A 19,559-nucleotide genomic window follows, 5' to 3' on the forward strand; every position below is an offset into this window, starting at 1 on the left:
CTCGAAAAAATATTGTTGAGGCTACTGTGTGGAGAAGAGACTGTGTATTAGAGGCCAGGATGAATGGCTGGAAAACTCTCAGAGTCCACACTAGATATGATGATGGCTTGGAATTGAGTGGTAGGTAGAGCAAGTGTAGAAACAGGAAAACCAGTCGGGGAGTTACTGCAATAACCAAAGCAAGGGACGACAGTGTAGACCCAGGAGGTAGCTCTGATAGTGGGGGAAGTATTTAGATTCGGGATATGTTTTGAAAGTAGGGGAGACATGATTTAATGATGAGTTGGATGTGTGATATGAGAGAAAGACGGGTCAAGGATGGTGTGCTGCATTGAACAGCATCCTCCAAAAGCTCATGTCCACTCAAAATCTGTGAATTTGACCTTATGGGGATATAGGGTTCTTGCAGGTAAAATCAAGTTAAGATGAGGTCACACTAGATTAGAGTGGGCCCTAAATTTAAGGACTGCTGTCCTTATAGACACAGAGACACACAGAGGCAAGACAGACATGTGTATGTAGAGGCAGAAATAGAACGATACACAAGATAAAAAGATGTAAAATGATGCAACTACAAGCCAAGGAAGGTGACAGACCACTGAAAGTCTTCAAAAGCTAGGAAGAGGCAAGAAAGGATTCTTCCCTAGAGCCGTCAGAGGGAGCATGGCCCTGCTGGCACCCTGATTTCAGACTTCTGGCCTCCAGAACTATGAGAGAATAAATTTCTTTTAAGCTGCCCACTTTGTGTATTTTGTTACAGGTGCCTTAGAAAACAAATACAGATGATTCCAAGGGTTTTGGCCTGAGCCAGCTGCAAAAATGGAGAAATCATTTACCGAGATACACTGGGATAAAAGGCTTGTGGCGGGGATTAAAAGCTCAGTGTTTGATATAGCAAGCTTAAGATGTTTGTTAGGTATTCAAGTGGAGATGTCGAGGAAGTATGGAGTTTGGGGGATGGAGAAGGGGCTAGAGACACAAACTTAGAAGTCATAAGCTTGGCATAGAGAGTATTTAAAGCAACGATTAGATGAAATAATTGGATGAAATCACCGAAGGAGTAAACAAACAGAGAGGAGACGTGGAAGGATTAAGGTAAGTGCAGAAAAGGACTATCAGAGACTTTAGGTCAAGTCTGGACTAAAAACCTGCTTGAAAATACACTCTAGCAAAAACAATAGGCACATCTTAAAAAGAGGAAGGCTGGAGACACAAGAAACAATGACCAATTAAGAAACTAACAAATAATTGTTAAGGTGTAATGCTAAAAATGGTTATAGTAACAACAGCTTGAAATACTGTAATCTCAAACTGAGAGATGACGGTGAGGGAGATCAAAGTAAAACTAATTGTTGGGGGTAGAATACAGATATGAGTTAATTGTAGGTATTGATAAAAATAGGTTTAACTAGGCTAATGTATTAAAATTTTAAAGGCAATTACTAGAAAAACAGAGTATTATGTATATGTTTGAAAATCCTGAAGGGGAAAAAAAGGAACAAAGAAAGATTAATTAACCCAAGAGGAGGTAGAAAATTTGAAAAACCAAATAGGCATAGAAGAAAATGAAAATACAATTAAAGATCTACTCTTAAAAGAAAACTATGGACAGTATGTTTTATGGTTGAGTTACTCCATGCCTTTAAGGAGGGGGAAACTGGCATGTTATGTAAAATGTTCCAGAATACAGAAAAAGGCAGAAAGCTAAAGAATTCATTATAGAAGGCTATTACATTCCTGGTGTCAAAACTGAACAAGTGTACACAAAAAGATACCTAGACCAAGGTGACTTATGAACACGGGAGTAAAATTCCTAAATTAAATATTGGCATATTGAATCCAAAAGTGTATCAAATGAATAATACACCATACTCAAGGAAACTAAGCATAGGAATATACAGGTGATTAAAAAATCAGACAATCTGTTAATGTAATTTTCTACATTAGCAGATTAAAGAACAAAACTATGAACACCTAAATAAATACTGAATAAGTTTCAACTAAATTCAAACTTATTGTATTTCTGTATACTCTGGAAAACCGATCAGTAATTGCCAGGGGTTGGGTGTGCGGGAGGCATTGACTACAAGGTACCAAGGGGGAGTTCTGGGTGGTGATGGAATGCTCTTCTATATCTTGAGTATGGTGGTCTCAGGAGCATATGTGTTTTTCAAAACTTGCAGGATACTGCTTTCAAATTGTACCTTCAGTTTTAAAAATGAAAAAATCAATCCATGAAAATGTTCAGAAAGCTAGAAATAGAAGGAAGCTATCTGAGCTGGACACACAATATGCAATTCTTATACCTATTGATAACAACTACACTCAATGATTGGAATCATCCCTGTTAATGTCAGGAATATGGCAAAGATGTACAGCTTCCCATCGACACAATAAGAAGGGTAAAATGAAACATATTTGTTATTTGCAAAACTCTTTAACAGTTTCTCAATTCACTTAAGAGTAAAACCCAAGTCCTTTCAATGGTCCTACTGTCCGAACATAATATGACTACATTTACCTCACAGTGTCACTTACTGTTCCTTGCCTGGTTCTCTCTGCCCTGACTCCACTGTTCTTGCTGTTCCTCCAGCATCCATGCACTTTCACCTCCATCTGCCAGAAGTCTCTACCTCCACTTGTCTGCATGACTTGCTCCTTCTCTACCTTCAGCTCAAGTGTCACCTCCCCAGGAGGGTCTTTCTTAAGTTCTCTACTTAAAATTCATCCATCCAACCCCATTCACCATCAACATTCATTATCTTCCTCTCCTGATTTATGTTTCTTCACTATACATCATGATCTAACATGTCATATATTTTATTGCTACACATTCTGTTTTCCCCCACTTGGAAAATATAAGGTCACCAAAAAAAAAAAAAAAATCTCCCGGGAAAAAAGGAGTTCAGTAAATAAATATGTAACACCTGATAGCATTCCTTTTCAGTTCTCTTGGGTATATATACCGAGAAGTGGAATTGCTGGGTCATATGATAACCCGATGTTTAACCTTTTGAGGAACTGTTAAACTGTCTTTCAAAGAGTCCGCACCATTTTGGATCCTACCAGCCACAGATAGCAGGGTTCCAATTTCTCAGTATTCTTGTCAACACTGGTTATTGTTTGTCTTTGATTTTAGCTATTTAAGTAGGTGTGAAGAAGTATCTCCTTGTGGTTTTGATTTGGAACTCTAATGATTAACAATGGTGATACGGTATTTTTATATACGTATCAGGCATTTGTAGACCTTCTTGGGAGAAATGTCTATTTAAATCCTTTGCCCATTCTTAAAATGAGTTATCTTTTTATTGTTGGGTTGTAAGAGTTCTTTATATATCGTGCCACTACCTGTTTCAATAAAGAACATTTTACCTGAACCTAGTCACATTTATTCATTTAGGTAAATTATTTACAAACTGATCCTTTACAGAAAAAGCTTGTTGACCTCTGATTTAAAAATGAGTTATTGAGAAAGAATTAGATAAATATACTGAAAAAAAGAGGCTGGAGAGTCCTGAAACAAATCCATGTATTTACGAGAAATTCAGTTGTTGATTTAGGTGGTATTTCAAACCAGTAGGGGGAACATGGGCTAATCAGTTGGTAGTGTTAACAATAATTTACTAACCGCTGAAAAGAATAAAGCTAGAACCCTTTGTTACACCATCTACAAAAAATTGTTTTAAAATCCCAAAATCAAACTATAAAAAATGATAATAAAATACAGAACATTGTTAGAATGTTGGAGCAGGAAAAATCATTTTTCTCTGACATAAAAATTAAACACTTTGCTAGTATAAAAGGTACATAAATAAGGTTGCAAGAAAACAGTTGCATCATATATAACAGACAAATGGATAAGATATAAGGAGTTTGTACAAATCATTTTTTTTAAAAGTGGTAATGGATATGAACGCGCAATTTGTAAAGGAAAAACAGTCAATGCTCAAACTCAGAAGTAATTGGAGAAATGCAAATTAAAACAATGGGATATCAATTTTTCACCCACACTACAGACACAATGATATAAAGCCAGATAATGTTAAACATTGGCAAAGATGCATAAAGAAGTACTGTTGAAACACAGTCAAGGCTAACTATGGTTTCTCATGCCTCCAGTACCTACCCTCTTTCTAGGTATCTATTCTAGAGACTTTCAATAAGAGGCATACAAAAAGGCATTTATAAATAATGCTGGTTGTAATAGTGTTTGTGATAACAAACCATAACCCATCTCAGTGTCCATCAAAAGGAGCTCGACTAAATAAACTACTACAAATTCATACCACAAAATATTTTGCTGCAATTAAGAAGAATGAAGAACATCTCTATATATTTACTTGGAAAGATCTCCAAATACACTTTGTTGAGGGAAATAAAAATCAGCTTAGAATGAAATTTGCCACTGTGATAATTATAATGAATTGTTATTTTAATAATTCACTTTAAAAGGTTGCAGTGTTAATATTTAGCAATAATATGTATTCATGGTATCAAAAAAATCAACTCTTAGAAGAAATGCTTTTAGAACTATACCGTCTAAGAGTTTTTAAAAACTGCATATGAATGTATATGTATATCATGCACAGGGAAGATGAGTGGAATGGTATTCACCAAACTCTTGAGAGTAAATTCTGGGTAGGGAAATAAAACTTGGATGCGGGTACTGGACACTTTCATATTTTGCTCTTTCTATCGTCATAATTTCCTCCTTATGAATATGGAGTTATATATTAGTTGTATGGTTAAAAATCATAAAATAAAACCTATTAGACTCATGTATAATTTAAATATATTGTGGCTGATTTTTTGAGTGTGTGCTTGTCCTTAGAAAATGGAAATTTGTTTTTTAAAGTCCTAGAAAATATTTTAAGGTTTATAAAAGATACCGAAGAGGAATTATATACTACATGTCCTCAATTCTAAGACATTGATTTTAAGATACATCATTAATTTAATAACAGCTTTTCAGGAAAAAAAAGAAAATCACACTGAATATATAAGAAGGATTGTATGATGCATTTTAACTTCACAATTTTTTTTAGATAAAATGACAATTATAATATGCATCACATTTTGCCAAAAGTAGGGAAGTGGAAGCTTAATTTTCTCCCTTTGATGAATAAATACATGCTTGCAAATTGTTGAAAATCAGCCATATGCCTCTGGTAGGAATATTTACAGAGGGAAAAACAATCACGGGAAAACCCACTATCCACTAAAAAATCCGTGTGAGTAAAGCATACTGCTCCTGAGTGTTACAAGATCTCACCTTATTTGGAAATGGAAATTTGCTTGGTTCCACTTTGCCAGGTGCTGGAATAGCAGAAAGTGGTGGAAGCCAGGTCATCTCCTAAATGGTGGGAAAAAACAAACAGCATTGTAATATAGGGAGTATTTAAAGTCAGTAGCTATCTGAGCCTGCCTTAATAACACTGGGAAGGGATTGGAATGAAGAGATGAATAAAGAATGAAAGGGATTTTTTGAAAAAGGATGTGAGATCCGCTTTCATGATTTCTTTTCCTAATTTTACCAATTCTTAGTTCCATGGCTATCCCCATGCTCCCTTTATATCTTAAAAAGATCTGCAAGGCTGTCCTATTTTCATTTCGTTTAAGCTCCAGAGTAAAGGGACAACCTAGTAGTAAAAGTTCTATGGAAAATGCCGAACAAAGGGGGCTGCTTCTCTTGGACTCAATCCCACAAAATTTCACAGGGTGTTTCTGTAGAAATGTACAAAGTACTTCTGACTTTAGGGTCATTATGAGAGGAGTCTTTATTTTATTAGAAACAAGTATTAGGATGAGTTTCCAATAAGCCCCACACATCACTTTGGTCTTCATAAAAATCTCCTTCATGGAGAAGTAAAAAAACAAAACAAAACAAAACAAATCACACGTATGAAATAGAAAGAGAGAGGGAGGGAGGGAAATAAGTGTCTTATCATTTTTATAACACAGTATTAAGAATACAATTTTAGCTCAACACACAATCATCTGTCATATGCTTTCTGACATATACTTTCACTAAACTGTGAGAGGGGGCAGCGGTGTTTATCCACTTGCTGTTTTCTTCTTCAGTTCCATCTCCTGGAAGTTACCTGCATTCACTAAATGATTGTACAATTAAATTGAATCAATCAATTTCTGATTACCGGGAAACTTACTTGGGAGTTTAGAGAGAGGGTTTGAACCTTATTTATTTATTTTTTTAAATTTCCTTCCACTTTCAAACCTAAGCAAGCATAGAAGCAGTAGTTGATCTATTTTAAGAAAAGTGAGAAATTCTTTTTAGGTGAAGACATTTTCTCACCTCCCTTGGGGAAAAGGGATTCTGTCAGGTTTTTTAAGTCAAAGAAATTCTTGAGGGTGGTCTTGTGCCTGTTTTTTGGGGGGGTAACTCTCCTCCTTCAGCACCTCGGATAGTGCAGACCCACACAGACAGGGAGGAGAAGGAGAGGTCAAACCCACCCTGGAAGGATTTACTGACCCTATTATCATCTCTCACCCACCATGACACCTGTGCCTTGGGGGATTAAGCTCGTAGGCATCTGAGATGTCCCTTCTCCATTCTTCTTACAGAGGTCTCGGCAATGGAAAGCAAAGGAAGATCAGTGACCTTCTTCTATATCCCTCTCTCCTCTCACCTCTGCTCCCCAAGTATCTGCCCATTCCATCTGTTTTCTCTTTTGAGGAGGTTGTTAAGCATGACTGCCGAGTTTGTGTCCAGGAACAGAGTGGGTGCTCAGTATATTTTTGAATTAATGCCAAATAGAACAGTATCTCTGCAATGTCTCTACCATTCTAATCACACCTTCATTACTTTTAACCTAAATTACTTTAATAGCTTCCTGATTGGTTCTCTTTCTTTTGTTATTATTAATCCATCCACTATACTCCTGCCAACTCAATTTTCCTAGACTGCAGATGCAGATAAAAAGCTTCACTGCTCCAAAATCTTCACATACCATTATATACATAATACGATGATGACCATGACCATGCTGTCTCCTGTTGTGCTTTACAGTTTTCAGAGTACTTCCATACAAGTTTTTAAATTTACACTCAACCTTTAATACTACTACAACCATACTGCAGGTGAGGGAGTCAAAGCTCAAAGAGATGAACTGATTTGCCCAAGTTCACTCAACTCATAAATGTCACCACTGAAATTTGCACATCTATCTCATACTTCCAGCCCAGTATTTGTCTTTCACTCCACTGCATCTGCTCTCAAAGATCTCAGCCTAGTATTCAAGACCTTCTACAAGGTCTCGGTTTTCAGTCTTGTGCCCTTTTGTTAGTCTACACCCACACTAAGTATAAGGAAAACTACAGTCTCCGTTTTCACTTACACTATGCCCTTTGTGTGTGAATGCCCTATTCTCATATGCTTTTTGGATTTCTATCCATTCATGAAGGCTCATCTCAAACATCATCTATGTTTTGAGGCCTTTGCTGATTCCCCTTCTATTCCAATATGATATGACAATTTCTTTCTCATGCTCTGCCAATGTACTTATTTTTCTCTCTCATAGTAACTGTTAGATTCTTTTTTGTGTTAAGTTTTATGAGTATATACCTCAATCTGCGCTCAACCATTTCTCCTTCTTCCAATATCCTTCTCCCAAAATAGAATAGAAATCACACTTAGGAATCTCAACAATCTCTTTCAATAACATTCAGATCTATTAAATATAATCCTGTAAAGAAGGACTGAAAATTTCTTCAGAGAGGGATACTGCCTACTTATCTTTGTGTAGACTGAAGCACATTATACTCTAAGCACTCAAAATTAACTCACTGAATTGAACTGAATGCCTATAATTCAATGCAAAATTGCTCAGTAACTTGATTTTAATTCTAGCTAAGTATTTCCATGTGACTTTTCCACCTAATGAATTCTGCTAAATATATGAAGGAATGGTAAAAACAACAGGGTTGCTTAAAACATTTAAATATTTAGAATTTCCAAAAACATAAGAATTCTTTACACAAACTATTTAAATGTATACTTTAAAAATCAATGTGCAATCAATGGTTTTTTAAGATTGATTATCCATTATATAAAAATTCTTCAGTAGGGTTAGATGGGAAAATTATGAGTAAATAGTTTATTTCTACTTCCTCTTCTGTCACTTACTAGCCCAGTGAGCTTAGGTAAATCACATCTTCAGTAAACTGTAGTGATTTCAAACCACAGACTTAGGAACCAATCAAATCTCAGCTTGTGGTATTTTAAAACCAGAGGAAATGGAGATGTTAACAATCTCAGTTTAATCATGAAGATTAAATGAGATAATAAATATAAAGAGCATAGCATGGTTCCTTTATGTTTAATCATTCAATAAAAGACAGTACTGATTAATATCAAACTGAGTTTCAGAATTCTTATTTTTAAAATGAGAAATAGAATTTCTCTCTGAGCTTTAGATATTGGGAAACTGAGATGAGAGGATATATGGGAAAGTGTTTTTTTTTTTTTAAAGATTTTATTTATTTATTTTTGAGAGAGAGAGCGAGAACACGAGCGGGGGGGGCGGGGGAGGGACAAAAGGAGAAGCAGACTCCCCGCCGAGCTGGAAGCCTGATGCAGAACTCGATCCCAGGACCCTGGTATCATGACCTAAGCCAAAGGCAGATACTTAACTGACTGAGCCACCCAGGCGCCCTGGGAAAGTGTTTTTATAAAAAAAATGAAGCAGGGCACCTGGGTGGCTCAGATGGTTAAGCATCTGCCTTTGGCTCGGGTCGTGATTCCAGGGTCCTGGGATCGAGTCCCACATCGGGCTCTCTGCTCCTTGGGAGCCTGCTTCTCCCTCTGCCTCTGCCTCTCTGTCTCTCTCTCTCTCTCTCTCTCTCTGACTCTCATGAATAAATAAATAAAACATTTTTTTAAAAAAGGAAAAAAATGAAGCATTATGCAAGTTTAACCTGTAATTAAGCTAGTAATTAATACAAACTATATAGTATTAAAACATAAAGTTATTTAAAATGATTATTAGGATACCTAAGTATGATTTGTACTTTACACTGGAGAAAATGTCCCTAAGCCTTCTCATGGGAACAGAGCCTTGACATAATAATAGTGAGATAAGATTTCGTTAAAAAAAAGTGCTTAATTTGTACCTTATTTCTAGTAGTTTAAAATGTAAACAAAGGTAAAATTTTTCATAACTGCTAAAATTTCACTTAATTTATCTCACAACATTCTCTTCACAGGAAAAGATTCGTGCCCATTGGCAGGTGTGTCCACTGCTCCCCACCCCTACTCATGCTCCTGACCTCCCTTGCCTCAATTAGCCCTTCATCACTGCGTTGCTCCGCTTTCCCCCACTTGGCTGCCTGGTAGCCACTTCCCAGATCAGAGATAAGACAGGATGAAAATATAATATAAAGCCAATTACTCCAGAGTTTAGGGAGCTACTTTCTGATCTTCTAAAGTCCCTTGCCACTTCTTTGATCTGCCCGACTTTGTTCCATTTTGATTTCTTATTCCTTAGGAATGAGGTCACACCCTATTCCTCAACACTAAGAGGGCCCCAGTTTTGAGCTTGGGTTCCCTAGCCAACTGGTAGGATTCAAAATCAGACGCATCTATCTTAACATAGGCTCATCAGTCCCATCTCTCTAAGCAGATGTCTAGTTACCCAAGGGACATATTTCAGGGTGTCTTCTTATTTCTTAGATAAGCTTAAAATGCCAAGTCTCTTTATAGTAAATACACTCACTTTTCTGCTAAATGAAGGAACAGATGGTTGAATGATAACAGTATAGAATACTGCATTTCATTAACTGTCCAACTTTTCTCTATCCTCCATATACCGGTTCTCAGAAGGCCACGGGACACATGGGCCAGTGTCCATTTTCATGTCTATTGCCCAGCAAGATTGACCCTGAGTCCCAGGAATCCAGAGCTTCAAGGTGAGGAGACCTTCACGTACTCATTTTGCACAAACCTCTTCCCTTCATGTAGCTACCCACTTACTCTGGCATCAACTGCATCAGCCTGTCCTAGGACAAATGGTCAGAGGCTCGGTTATCCATTCATTACACAGTGTGCCTCTTTGTTATTCAAGGTGAGAAGAAACACAAATTGAATTTTAGCCTGAAATCTTAAGAGTTCAAAATGTTTATATTGTAGTATAAAGAACTGCAAAGTATATTTAGTTTGAAAATAGGATAAATTAGAAAAATTCTGAACATTTAAATTTTCCTATTAAAATCAGCAAATAGAGAAATACTTTCCCTGGTCTCTCTTCCTATCTACTGTCTCCCCACTACAATCTATCTTGATCACTGTCAACGAAGTGTTTTATTTAAAATAGTTACTATGCCGTACTTGCTCAAAAGCTTCCAGGGACTCTGGTCCAAGCATTCAAGATGCTCTGTCATATGGTGCCATCAAGAAACACTGCAGTGTTACTGCTTGTTACTTTTCTATACGGTCCTCCCCTCCTCCCTTCCAGATGGGCTTACTTCTTGTCTTGCCCTGTGTTTTCCTGTCCCGACATTTTCTGCTTTTCCTTTCATGTTATTCCAACTTCACTTACTTCTTCCTCCTCCTTTTTTTTTTTTTTTTTTTTATTTTTTTTTTTTGGAGAGAGGGGGGGGGGGGGGGAAGGGGCAATGGGAGAGGGAGAGAGAGAATCTCAAGCAGACTCCCTGCTGAGCAGGGAGCCCAACACGGGGTTCTATCTCAGGACCCTGAGATCAGGACCTGAGCCAAAATCAAGAGTTGGATCCTTAATGAATCAGCCACCCAGGTGCCCCTTACCTTTTCCTTCTTTCTCATCCCTCATCTCCTAATGAAGGTCACTGACAAGTGTGATCCTTAGCAAGCACCACACCCTCCACTCTCCATTACACATGATCTGTGTCCCTTATTTCACATTTCCATGTTACCTGGGGCTGTGAGTTTACTTTTCATGTGTTACCACTATTAGACTATACATTTTTTCACTCCTATTAGATTATAACCTCTTTCAGGGAAGGGATTGTGCCTTTGAAACTCTCTTGTAACTCTCTGGAGGCCTAGCACAATGGATAAAATAACAGGAATTCATTTAACATCTCTGGGATTCACTTTTCTCTCCTTTTCAAATGATGGCACAAATAAGCTATACTTGTCCTACCAAATACATATGATGGTTGCCAGAATCAGGAGAGACTGAATTTCTTCTTTCTCTTTCAGCAACGTTTCAACATCTGCTGCCAACTCCAAGGTCTGCTAAAAGGCGGTGTCTATCCCCACAGGCCTGGCAAATGACCACAGCTAACTCCAAAATTCTTTGTGCTCTGAAACTCACTCTTTTCAAAATAAAACATTGGATTAATTCTGTAACTTGGGAATAAAAATATAAAATGCCAAAGTCGATTTTTATATGTGGCAGTGGCTGCAGCAGATCAGAGCATTATTTTGTTTTCAGTTTCCATATCAGAATAATCCCTCAGCTTTTCAGTTCTTTCACACATATTATTCATGTTATGACACTCTTCTCAGATGAGTGCTGCCAACAACAGAACAGTGTAATTTTTATTACACTGCATATCCTTTAAATGTGGTAGCTAACAAGAGCACTGTGTCTGGTGAAGGAAATAGGCCCATACCTGGGAGTCAGAGCACCAGCCCTCGAGTAAGAAAAATGGGGAGAAACACACTCATTCTTCCCTGATGGGGCTAGGGAGTGCATTCTAATTGTCAGTCCATCCCTGGGCTTTAAACAGACTTCACGGTCAGACCTGAAGGCTGGGCAGGTTTGGGCTCCGAACAAGTAGGTCTAAGTTGCCCCCTAAATCAACAAAAACTCAAGAACATCCTCATTTTGTTACTATAGTAGAAGGACCTAGAGTTTGCAAAATAATAGTAAATATAGTGTATTCATGTCCATTAAGAATAACAACATTCATTATTTTGATGGAAACACTATTCATGGAAAGCTTTTAGAAAAACAGTGGCTGCTGGAAAAGAAAAGTACCTTCTGTTTTTTTATAGTACAGCTTAGGCTGCTAAAATTACAAGTAAGCAAATAACCAATAAAAATGTCTAATTGCAGCATTACCAAAAATCATAGTGAAAACTTGTTTCTTTATATTAAAAACCCAGGAATATGTCCAATTTGAACTAAAATTGGCCTGAGAAGGGGATTCCCAGGAGCCATATATGTATTTTCTGGTCTCATACATGTCCCCTGGGTGGCAGAATCTCAGGTTGGAACACTAACTAATCTCAGCCAGTGCTTTTTAACTTAAGGCTATCCCCTGGCTCTCAATGAGGTTAATCATCAATGGATAAAACGGAGGGTGCACCACATAGGTAAAGATTAATGGAATCAATTTGAGAAACAGTTTTCAGTTTAGCTGTATTAGATTAACAATATGACCCCGTGAGCTTATGGTGGGAAGAAGGCAAGCACTGGGGACGGAAAAGCACAAAAGTAAGCCTCCAAACTGGAAATTCCAAGGGGCCACGAAGCCTGTGCATCACACTTCCTCCTTGGGCCATCAGATTTTCAGTTCTCTGAGGCCACATAATGTCTGGCCTTTCCTTATTTCCTTCACATGTAAAAAGTGATTGCTCATAAGGAAATACAACCTGTGCACTACAGACCCATTTCATCTCCCTGACTTCAGCATCCCTGCAAACTCTGGACTCTCCAATGAAAGGCTAAGAGCTCAGACTGAAGCCAAGATACAACTGCAAGGCCAAAAAATTATTGCATGCTAGATCCCTTCATTTGAGACTTTTCTGAAGATTTCTTGTCCTAGATGCAGCTTTGCTGTTTTCCAGTTTTCTTTTGGGGCAGGAAGATGGATGCGAACTGTCTTATTCTCTTGTCCCTCTGTGTTAAGTGCATTCTGTTTTATCTATTTACTTGGGGCTTTCTGGAACAATAAGCACCATGCATTTTTATAATTCATTTTTAGATTCACATGCTACATTAAATATTGTGTATATGCATATAAAATATGTAAGTATTATATATATATAGTACTCACCAATAAGGAGCTTAGAATCTAGTGTGGGAAATTTATAAGCAAATAGGCAATTATGACAACAGAATAACTAACATGTACTCATTCATTCATTCATTCATTCACTCTTCACCTGGCTTTCAATATTCATTTTTCCCCCAGGCTTAAAAACATCATAATTTCTATTCTTTAATTGTGGATTGTTTCTAGAACTGAACATTGTGTTAAATGCTAAAGGTAGTAAAATCTGGGGTGCCTGCGTGGCTCAGGCGGTTAAGCGTCTGCCTTCGGCTCAGGTCATGATCCCAGGGTCCTGGGATCGAGCCCCACATCAGGCTTCCTCCTCAATGCAGAGTCTGCTTCTCCCCTTCCCTCTGCTCCCCCCACCCTCCATTCATGTGTGCTCTCTCTCTCTCTTTCTCAGATAAATAAAAAATCTTTTTTAAAAAAAGTAGTAAAATCTACGTCGGGTCCTCAGAATTTAAAGAAGAGGTTTTTGATGTCGAGTGTACAGCTGCAGGAACTTAATGACTCTTGTTAAACCCAGGTGACAATTTCACCCCCGAGTTCCTGCTGCAACATACAGACACCTGCCAGTTTCCTGCGCTCTTAAGAACCTTGTGCTCCTGTTGAGAAGCACTGATTAGTCTAATTTTAAAAGATGCTTTATAAAAAATAAAGCATTTGGGGCCAGTAAGAGGATTTCCCAAATTCTGAATGTGGGGCGTATTTTCCTGTATCGTTTCTAAGAATAAGTCATACTAAGTCTAGATTTATAAGAACTGAGCCAAATTCCCGACCAGCTCATGAGAAAGGCCATGTTATTTATGATACCACTGTCACCTTACTTTTGATCTACATAACACCTTTTCGTGATAGCACAAACACTAGAAATAAGCCCTCCTAATAGATGTATAGATTGTAATTAATCTCGGAACCAGCTGTGGTTTGCAACAATCAAACGGCTCTTTCATATGTATCTAAGGGTAGAGAAGGTATTATTTGGGACAGAGAGGAAGACTATGGAAGCCAGAAGGGAAAGAGGGTGAATTACATTCTTGGCCATGTTTTCCTCTTACCATGTTCCCGAACCCCCTTCCACAGACAGATAACCAGACATGTGCATTCAACAAAACCCATCTCTCGATTATAGAGAAGCAGAATGGTGGAACAGAACAAGTTTGGAGTCAGCATCTGAGAAACCACGTGTCATCTTGGCCTTGCTGTGAACTGGCAGAATGACCCTGGGCCAGTTTGCTTTTCTGATTATTGATGTCCTCATCTGTAAATTGGTGTTAATCACCCTATCTTGCAGGATTACTAAAAAAAAAGCATTGGCGACAAAGTACCTAGCACAGCAGCTGTTACAAAGTAGGTGCTCCACAGAAGGTGATTATGGCCGTATCACTACCTTTATAGTTAGTGTTGGCAGCTTTTGGCTTGGACTTTGGGAAGAGATGCGGATGACTATAGGAGAAGACATTTATGAGTTTGTTTTTTAATCTATTTCACTCCGTTAATTATTTAATATTTAACTGGTTAATTATTCATAGTCAAATAAAAGGCATAATGAAAGTGTGCTTATTAAACAATAATTTGCTTCCCTCACTCCCTTTGCCACTAGACCATGTGCACAGAGGGGAGGGGGTGCTGTTGCATCATCTGGTATTTTTCTTAAATGGGACAATTACTAGTAAGCAGAATGCATTCTCTTTCCAAAAGCTGGTTTGGGGTTCTAAAGAGTTTAGAAGCTTTGTCTTTATGCCTACAGACTACCCCTGAGGCAACAGTTGGGGCAGTTAAGCTGGTACACTGGCCTGAGAGCTCTTCTAAGATGACCTGAAGGAGCCAATGGGGAAAGGTGAATATAGGGGTGGAAAGCGACTGGGTCAGGGGGCGGGAGTCAGCCTGGAGGTAGGGCACAGACCAAAGCAGGCAGCCTGGACAAGAAGAGACCCTGAGAGCCACTGGGGCTGAGATAAAAAGTCCCTGGTACAGCAGGATGTCTGGTTCCCCAGAGGGAAGGCAGGTCTCAGCAGCTGCGCTACCCTTAGCGCAACCTTGCTGATGGGGCACGTCTTTCTCCCTTTCAAGCCCTTTCCCAGCTAAGTTCCCTTCCACCACGCAGGTTTCTATGAACTTCACTCAAGTATTTCCTCTCAGTTTGAGAGGTGATTTAGAAATCACTGAGTGACACTGCCCTAGTCTAGCAGGGATGTCTCCTTGTCTTAGGGATGAATGTAAAAGGCAGGATGACTTTACAGAAGACAAGAAATGTCTACTGAAGTTTTCCAGATACAGACAGCCAAATCCAGAGGAGGAAGGAAAGCTGGTGAGCCCGGGAGAAACCATCTTTTTTGTTTTCTTTTTAAACCATGAGGTTAAAATATCCTTAAAATGGAGAAGCAAAAGATCAAAATATTTCCCCCCAGAAGTTCATAGGTCTGTGAGAAAAGACAAGTTAGAGCCAAAATGAAAACAGGATGATAACTACTCTTATTAGAAGAAAAGCAACAAAAAGACTGGGTTAGTACAGCCTGGTAAAGTGCTTACCCCTCAGGAAAAGATATTCCTTGAGAGCACAGAAATGGAGATAAAAGAGGAAGGCACCAAATTAATGACGTCTAAGGAAGATAAGAACCTGAACTCAGATGCTGTGTGTTTAAATGGGGAAAGAAAAGAACTTAAGGAAATGAGGAAGCAGAGATGATCTTGCAGACATCTCCATGGGGAGAAAGTGAGAAGGAAGGTTCCAAATATGCAAAAGCAAATGGACCATCTACAAATTTGAGACAGATGTTTCTATTCCTCGATCCTTGCTGACGACACCAGACATAGTTTCCCGTCTTGAGAAGGGGTCTGCAATCATGCTGAATAGTTTATGACTTAGTTGGACCAATCCATTCAGTTTCTACTAGTGCATCCAGATGTCCATCCAACTGAACTCATTTTTGAGCATCAACTCTGTGGTGCAACACTATGTCCTAAGGATACAACACAGAATACAACCGACATGGAACTGTGAGTACCTGTGGGACAGACAAGCAATACACGGTGAACAATGTAAATATAACACATCCATATTCCTCGTGGTTGCCATGTTTTTGTTTCTGGTTTTATTTCTCATGGAGCCACCCCCAGCCACCAACGCCCATCCTGGCCTTAACGGACGCTGGTTGAGTAATCATATTCCTCATAGTTGCTCCATTGGTCTCATGTGTCTAAGCAGTTTGGCAAAAAAGAAGCCTAAGTTGCTGTGTCAGACATCCAAGGGCCTACCTTGTGGAAAAAACATTACAGGTGGCTTATGGGTACAGCCACAATTAGAGTCCACGGTTTAAAGCTGCCAGGAAGAGTTTGGTTTTTATAAACTTTCTAACAATTTCTGACAATATTCCATAGGTGCTTTGTGCTAAGCAGCTGCAAATATGGTCCCTGTCCTCATGGATGTTACATTCTGGTAAAAGTGAGATAAACAATAAACATGTATACAACTTTATGCAGCATTATATAACATAACACAATGCAGTTTAAGTTAGCATGATATCATATGATATAACATAAGAACCATTAAAACTGTAGTGGTAAGTTGGTCATTTCTTAAAATGGTGAGCTGCTTATCGTGGAAGCATCTGAGATCGTAACAGCGAGAGGTCTCTAGGAATCCCAAGTCTGGAGTACCTACTTCCTTCTAACTTTGGTGGGGCATCATGGGGGGGGAATTGAGGCAACCCTTGCCCTCTCTGTTTGTCTCTATTTGTGATTCAGTGAAGTTCTTAACTGCACATGTATTCTCTGTTAGGCTAAGGACACATGATTTCACTTTAATTTTTAATTTAATTGAAAGATTATCTTCACTGTATCTTTCTGCTTACATAAATAATATATGCTTCTTGTTAAAAAGTTAAACACTGCAAAAATACAAAATGCAGGAAAGTGAAAGCCACCCAGGATCCTAACACCTATGGATAATGCCCAGAGTGAACAGTTTTAAGCGCCAGATATTTACCCAATTTTTATATACATATACTAACATGGGGATTATACATGTATTTTTAATGAGGTCATACTGTTTGGTGACTTGATCTTTTTCATTTTCATTTCTTCTTTCCCAACACAACATATAAATGTATCTTCTTTCGAGAGGCTACACAAACAATCCACTGCCTGGAAGTATCATAGTTTATTTATTCTGCCTGGAAGTACTATAGCTTATTTAATCAAATGACGGAGAGTTGATTTGTTGCCTTTTTTTTTTCATGACTATAAATCACGCTTTGGAAAAAATCCTTGTACATTGATCTTTTCATGGTTGTGTATTTCTTCCAGAGTATAAATTCCTTGTACAGAATTTCTAGGTCAAATGGCATAAATATTTTAAATGCTAATATATTGTCAAATTGTTCTCCAAAAATGGTCTATTAATTTACATATCTTATAACAGCGTATGAAAGTCCCTGTTTCTAAACACCTTTATTAATACTCTTTTTAAAAGTCATATTTGCGGTGGCTTCTAGACCAAGATGGCAACACAGGAGGCTATTGAATTTCCCTCCTTTCATGGACACACTGAATATACATCTACACATGGAGCAATCTCCTCTGAGAGAAAACCAGGAACTAGATGAGTGAATCCTACATATCAGGTGACAGACAAAATATATACACTGAAATAGGCAGAAAAGGCTGAGTGAGACTCATGCTATAAATCCCATCCCTAGCACAGCATATAATTGGGAGGGAATCCCCAAGTCCCAGCTTCTCTCTGAGGAGGAGAGTGTCTGGATCACAAACTTAGCACCCCAAATTTGAAGGCTGCCACCTGAGGAATGGGCCCCCAAATCACCTAGCTCTGATAGTCCACAGGGCTTGCGTTCATGAGTCCCACAGGATTACAGGAAACAAAGAAGCAGTCATTAAAGGATGCAGGAGCATTGTGTCTATACACCTGGGCACAGTGCAGAGGTGGCAGGCAAAAATGCCCATCTCCCAGTTTCTCCCTGGAAGGAGTAAGAGTATATACTCTTTCCCTGTGAGAGGGAGTGGCTTCTGATCAACATGCATCTAAATGCTAACTATAATCCTCCCTTTTGGGACACTGAGAAGTCTTGGCATACTCTCAACTACTGGGAGCCACTAATAGCAAAAATGGCAGCTTGGACAATCACAAATGTTTGAGAAGTAACCAGGAGCTTGAGCTGGGCTGATTGATGGGATTCATCTCCTATACAAGACCAGTCTGTCAAGCCAGGGAGAGGTGGCTGTTTTAACTAAAGTGCAGAAAAAAAACACAGAGTATCTCAGAAGTGAAAAAACAGGGAAATATGTTCTAAACAAAATAACAAGATAAATCTCCAGAAACCAATCTTAATGAAATGGAGAGAAGTGATTTACCCAATAGAATGTTCAGAGTAATGTTCATAACAATGCTCACTGAGGTCAGGAAATCAATTTATGAACAAAGAATCTCAACAAAGAGACCGAAAATATTAAATATATGAAAAAAATCAGAGAGCTGAAGAATGTAATAACTGAATTGGAAAAAAAAAAAATCTAATAGAGGGATTCAACAGCAGACTAAATCAAGAGGGAAAAAATCAGTGAACGAGATGACAGGGCAGTGGAATTCATCTAATAAAAAGTGCAAAAAGAAATAAAAAAGAGTAAGGGACTTCTTGGACACTATTACATGTACCAATATACATTATGGGGGTCCCAGAAGGAGAAAAAGAGAGAAATGGGCAGAAAACTTATTCAAATAAATACTGTAAACCTCCCTAAACTGAAAAAGGAAACAGACACCCAGATCCAGGAATGCCAGAAAGTACCAAAGAAGATGAATCCAAAGAAAGTCATGCTGATGCACATTATAATTATATTGTCAAAACCTAAAGACAAAGATAGAACCTTAAAAGCAGCCAGAAAACTTGTTACATACAAAGGAAATACCATAATATTTCAACAGTTTTTTTTTTCAGCAGAAACCTTGTGGGTCAGAGGGGAGTGGGACGACATATTCAAAGTGCTGCCAGAGAAAAACAACCTGCCACCTGAGAACACTCTACCTTACAAAGTCCTTCTGTCGTCATTAGACCAGCCTTTCAAGAAATGTTAAAGGAAGTTCTTCAGGCTTAAGGGATGCTAATTAGTAACATAAAAATAAATCAAAGTATAAAACTCACTGGTTAAGGTAAATATGTAGTTAAATTCAGAAAACTCTAATATTATAGTGGTGGTACATAAATTACTTATAACTCTAGTATAAAGTTTAAAAGACAAAAGTATTAAAAACCACTACAACAATTTGTTAACAAATGCACAATATAAAAAGATGTAAACTGGAAAAGAGAATGTAAGACCTGATACTATAAAACTCCTAGAAGAAAACACAGGGATTAAGCTCCTTGACATTAGTCTTTGCAGTGATCTCTCATTTTTTACACAAAAAGCAAAGATAGTAAAAGCAAAAATAAACAAGTGAGACTCCATCAAACTGAAAGCTTCTACACAGCAAAGGAAACATCAACAAAATGAAAAGACAACTTCTGGCATAGGAGACCTGCAAACCACATATCTGATTAGTA

General features: G+C 38.2%; 1 protein-coding gene across 3 annotated transcripts in view; it reads right to left on the reverse strand.

Annotated features, from left to right (window-relative positions):
• Positions 1-19,559, reverse strand: part of AFF3 (ALF transcription elongation factor 3) — a 568,701-nt gene that overhangs the window by 197,075 nt on the left and 352,067 nt on the right. For all 3 annotated transcript variants that reach the window (XM_025869010.1, XM_073897854.1, XM_073897853.1), the window contains one exon: positions 5,273-5,353. In XM_025869010.1, coding sequence (XP_025724795.1) covers positions 5,273-5,353 — 81 coding nt within the window. The remainder of the gene's footprint in view (positions 1-5,272; positions 5,354-19,559) is intronic.

Source organism: Callorhinus ursinus, unplaced genomic scaffold, assembly GCF_003265705.2.
Source record: "Callorhinus ursinus isolate GAN/ISIS: 27379988/994484 unplaced genomic scaffold, GSC_fseal_2.0 scaffold10, whole genome shotgun sequence".
In the NCBI taxonomy this organism is placed as follows: Eukaryota; Metazoa; Chordata; class Mammalia; order Carnivora; family Otariidae; genus Callorhinus; species Callorhinus ursinus.